This window comes from Frankliniella occidentalis, unplaced genomic scaffold (genome assembly GCF_000697945.3).
Source record: "Frankliniella occidentalis isolate FOCC.00 unplaced genomic scaffold, Focc_3.1 Scaffold585, whole genome shotgun sequence".
NCBI lineage: Eukaryota > Metazoa > Arthropoda > Insecta > Thysanoptera > Thripidae > Frankliniella > Frankliniella occidentalis.
Window position 1 is genome coordinate 51,792 of NW_026267701.1, and position 4,957 is coordinate 56,748.

General features: G+C 54.1%; 1 protein-coding gene across 3 annotated transcripts in view; it reads right to left on the reverse strand.

The window, feature by feature from the left end:
• Positions 1-548: 548 nt before the first annotated feature.
• LOC113203439 (uncharacterized) overlaps positions 549-4,957 on the reverse strand; it is a 25,134-nt gene continuing 20,725 nt past the window's right edge. For all 3 annotated transcript variants that reach the window (XM_052275359.1, XM_026418140.2, XM_052275358.1), the window contains exons 5-13: positions 3,841-3,946; positions 3,573-3,733; positions 3,115-3,381; positions 2,898-3,034; positions 2,463-2,636; positions 2,168-2,388; positions 1,870-2,090; positions 1,523-1,797; positions 549-1,072 (exon numbers count right to left, since the gene is read on the reverse strand). In XM_052275359.1, coding sequence (XP_052131319.1) covers positions 631-1,072; positions 1,523-1,797; positions 1,870-2,090; positions 2,168-2,388; positions 2,463-2,636; positions 2,898-3,034; positions 3,115-3,381; positions 3,573-3,733; positions 3,841-3,946 — 2,004 coding nt within the window. In that variant the 3' untranslated portion in view covers positions 549-630. The remainder of the gene's footprint in view (positions 1,073-1,522; positions 1,798-1,869; positions 2,091-2,167; positions 2,389-2,462; positions 2,637-2,897; positions 3,035-3,114; positions 3,382-3,572; positions 3,734-3,840; positions 3,947-4,957) is intronic.

The window sequence follows — 4,957 nt, forward strand, 5'->3', positions numbered from 1 at the left end:
GGACTACCATATCGCCATGGCACTTCCCTGGAGCAAGGCGACAAACGCAACACGGCTCGTGTCGCGAGGGCAGCGACTGGGCCGCCCTAGTGCAGGGCCTGCAGGGCCCGCAGGCCGCACGGCGAGGCAAACGCAGCGACGTCAGAGTGCCGGCCGCGCAGCCACCGCCACTGGTGGGACTGAAGCTAAAAGTGCCCTAATAACGAGGGGTTTCATTTATTGTCGCGCCGCTGGAGGTACTCGTGCCGGCGCTCCCAGGCCCGATCGTATCAGTGTCGCTATCATATACTGCCCCGTTCAAAACGTGACGTAGGTTGGGATACGCGTGACGAAAAGTAAACAAAGGCGACTCGACCGAAACGGGCGCCCAAGAAAATGTCACTTACGTAAAACAATTTTTTATCGTCCTGATTTCATGATTTAGTCATGTTGGTAGCGGTCTTATCGCGTTGACTAATTTTTTTTTGACTGAACATAATATTTTGACTAAAATTCTTGACCAAATGTTTTGTTGACTTCAGGGAGAACATTTTCATTAATCGAAACTCTTTTTGTCATTTGGACAAATCGCTTTTCTAAGTGCGTCTCGCGGAGCTGGCGTTTATTGAGGGTCGGCATACAGGCGGTCTCTCAGTGAAAGAACTGGACGGCGGCGAGGGCCTCGGCGCTGGCGGTGCGGGTGCGCGGCGGCGCGGAGGGTGAGGGTGCGGCGGTCACGACGGAGACGCGGCTCCAGTTGCGGGTGCGGCGGCGCCCATAGGCGGGCGGCGGCGGCCCTTCGGATAGGCGGCTCCAGCGGCGGGTGCGCCGGCGCGCGAACAGGACGCTCAGCCGGCGCGTCTCCAGGAAGCGGTCCACCGTCCTCTCCATGGCGGGGCCGACCGTCTCCAGGGCGCAGAGCGTGCCGCAGACCACGTAGCCGGTGGCGAGGACGAGGTACGCCGTCGTGGCGGCCGTCACCGTCAGCGCCGAGATGGTGGTCTGCGTGGCCGTCGAGTCGTCCGTCGAGCAGGGCATGCGGAAGGGCCGCACGATGCGCCGGCTCAGCCCGCGCTCCAGCGCCATGAGCAGCCTGCGCAAGGAAGGCGGCGCACGGAACAGTTGTATAGGGAGGGGTGGAGGTGCTTCTCTCACGACCATCTATACTGGAGTTTACGTCCCGATAAGAGAAGCTTTACGATGAAGTCTTCGACTAGGAAACATATACTGTCTACGGGGATACATTTACCAACGGCCTCCCAAACAAAGGCATTAAACGCCAATGAACTGCCCAAAAGGTGCTAAAAATTAGTGCCTTTGGCACTTTTAATGCCTTTGTAAAGTGCAGTCCCAGATACAGAACCTTTTTTTCTTTCTTTTTTTTCAAAAAGTCCAGGTTGGAGTTTGAAAGTGGAAATAGGGATAAATTCACGTCCTGTTTGCAGGTAGTGCAGTTTTACGTTACCATAACGTCTCAAAATATTGCATTAAACTTAAAATGTAAAAGGTGAGCATAGGATGGGGGGCCGACCTCTCTTCTCACCCGCATTTGATGTGGTCGGCGAGAGGCCAGTGCTTGCGCGCCGCCGAGTACAGCAGACTGCGGTCCGCCTCGATGCGCGAGTAGCGCACGGAGCACAACTGCTGGCTGGTCATGATGGGGTTGAGCTGCTTGGCGACCGCCGTGCTGTCCCCGACCAGGGCCACTTTGTCGTTCTTCAGCATGTGCGCGCCCGTGCCCAGGCTCACGAACCCGGACGAGGTCTCGGAGGACAAGTGCCGTCGTCGGATATCCTGGACGTCCGGGTTCTCCGACGTCTGCGACGTCGGGGAAAGTCAGCGTGGAGGTGTTTGAGCCTTAGAAAAGCTTTCAACGTCAGACCGACCCACCTCAAACAAGTCCTTGAAGTAGGCGAAGTCGTCGGACACGACCCGGTAACCCTCCTCCAGCACCTCCTGGGGGGTGAGCGGCGGCCGCGAATCCTTGGCGAGCAGGCCGAATACGACCGAGGACTGGTAGTAGGTGAAAACGACCGTGTAGGTGAGCCCGCCCACCACCGTGCCCAGCTCCACCGAGATGAGGTGCGTCGAGTTGATGCCGTAGTGGACGCCTGCGGTCAGAGCAGCGGACTACAGTGGTATGGCGAACCTCGTCATCGGCGACCCCGCCCCACCCATGCCCGCTCACTTCCCCAGGAGATGCCGGCCGTGCCAAAGATGAGCGCGGCGCTCCACGGCCCCAGGTTGCCGAAGGCCTCCTCCAGGTGGAACTCGTCCGCGATGAGCAGCAGCAGCGACATCATGCCGAACATGACGAACACGCCGGCCCACGAGCCGCTGGAGAAGGGCGTCACCATGCTGTTGATGGCCGAGGAGGAGCGGGTGGGCATGCGGTAGACCAGGGCCGTGCTGAGGCACCAAACAAGCACAAATTACCTTCATTCTGGGGTGAGACCCCCCGGTCCCCCCGCTTTCAGTCTTACTCAAAGGTGACGAGGTTGTAAGAGATGAACTGGACACACTTCAGGCGACTCTCATCCATCCAGATCTGCAGGCCAAAGTCAAACTCGCCACTCTGCAGGAGGCCGGGTATGCCCGAGCAGCTACCGTTCGACATGGCCTGGCCGCCACCGCTGTCCACCGTGCGCATCGCAAAACTGATGAAAAAAACAGTTACTCATTCGATGAATCTAGTAAACGGAACAGAAGTACTGTTGTAAGAAGATATTAATGTGGTAAATGGAGGGGAGCGAAATATGGAAGGCAAGTAAATATTAAATAATCGCGATTGCTCACAAGAGGGTGTCACCTATCCGTTTCCTCACTTATTGTCACTTCGAGTCACCTCAAAGTTTGCATTATACACCTTAATGGAAGTTGTTACAGTCACACTGAGAAGACAAGAAGTTTCCACTTACGTAAAGTTGTATAGTTCCCGCATTAGATCAAACAGCCGAGGGCCCTGCTTGAAAATGTCGGCGGGGTCCTCGTCCCGGATGAAGCCCTCCAGGTACAGCGGGAACTGGTTCCAGCCCAACTGGGTGCCGCGGATGGCCTATGGACGAACACGTGAGGCGTGGTGAGGGCGGGCCGAGGCAGGCGGTGCTGGAGGGGAGAGTCACCGAGACTTCTCACCTCCCCGACGGCTCGCACCGTCAACCCCGTGAAGTCCTTCCTCTTGGACGGGAAGAGGCGGAGCGGCTCAACCACGAGAGGCATGTCGTAGTACACCTTGTACACGTCCAGGGCGACGGGCAGGTACGGCGCGGCGATGGCCAGCTGCGAGTCCACGGACAGGTTGAAGGACCCGACCACGTAGAAGAGGTCCGTGGCCTCGGCCGGCTTGCGCCGCGGGTCCCACAGGAAGACAACGAACGACGAGTTGAAGAAAGTCGGCGGGTGCTAGTGGCCATAGATAGATAATGGTCAAGAACGAACGAACGAACGAACGAACGAACGAACGAACGAACAAAACAAACGTAACAAACGTAACAAACGTAACAAACGTAACAAACAAACAAACAAACAAACAAACAAACAAACAAACAAACAAACAAACAAACAAACAAACAAACAAACAAACAACGACGCACTGTGCTCAGATCCTGCAGGACCCCCGGGCACGCCACGTCAATGAAGACCCCGATGCGATTGAAGTGGATCTCCTGGAAGCGGAGAAGCGCGGCGGTGTGGACCGGTCGGAACTGTACCGCGACTGATCCGGCCGAGGCTTCCCGTATGAACGACGCCATGTCTGAATGAGACGCAACCAAACTAATTAGAAACATGGTATATTCTACCCTTAAGTATTCTTCTTGACGTGCTAAATTGAAAGTGCATTTATTTAGGCGCGGGGTAAACCTGGTTCGGAGCACTGGAACGAGATGACCTCCCACGCCTGGCGTGTCTGGAAGTACAGAACTGCAGTCTGGAGGTGGCCGTCCCCTGAGGGCCCGAAGGTACTTCCCTAAGAACAAAAGCCATTTGAAAATAACAGTACAAGAAGCATGGAGTCACATAAATGACCCTACACCCCTAGAACCATTTTGTGGATTCGACAAGATCGGGATGGAATGAAGCCAAATTTAGTTTCTGAAACCAACTGCGGTGTAGTAGCTACATTTTAGATTCTGTCTTCCATCAAAACTAGGGTAATTTGATTCAATTTCATGAGACCTAAAGTTTCATTGGTTTTGAATTTGGTTTCCTGCATTGAACGGTTCTCTAGGTGACACTCGTCGATCAGGTGAGGAAAACATAGGAAAACGCACTCGTGGTTCGCATTTGGAAAACAACAAAAGCAGGAGACATATAAGTGGAATATGACGAGAAAGGAGTGGCATTCTGGGTGAACTCGCGGTGAGACGGCCCGCAGCGAAGTGCACCGTGCGTTGTGTGAAAGGGATGTGAGAAGGGGAAAGGGTGAAGGGGGTGGAGAGGAAACCGCAGCCAGTCCACGCAACCTCGGGAAAACCTCAAATGCGGCTTGTTCGATAACATGGGGAGGACAGGTGCACCCCGCAACCACCACCATTTGGAATTAGATCACCTTCTGAATGGCATGTACTGCGCAGCACGTTCGTACAAATGAGTTCTCTGGGCTGAGAGAAGTTGCCTTGTAAACGCAGATTAAGACAAGGTTTGCTGTGCCTCAAACTTGGAGATTAGTCACGAAACGAGGAAAGTAGTGGGGCAAGGTACAGCGCGCGAACCGCGAAAAAAACAAAGCGCACTGTAACACTGAAAACTGCGGAATAACGCATGTCATCACTAGATGATAACGCGGTGCACATTTCAGTTTTTGTAAAATATTTTCTCAACGAGCGCTGAAATTTAATTTTTGAAAGCACCATTGAATTTTCCGTTAAATTTCCGATCAAACGAGCCTACATGTGATAGGGTTCTGAACAAAGGTTCTCTAAGAACACGTCTTATTCCGTATTATTATTTCAACTCCGAACCCTATCACATGTAGGCT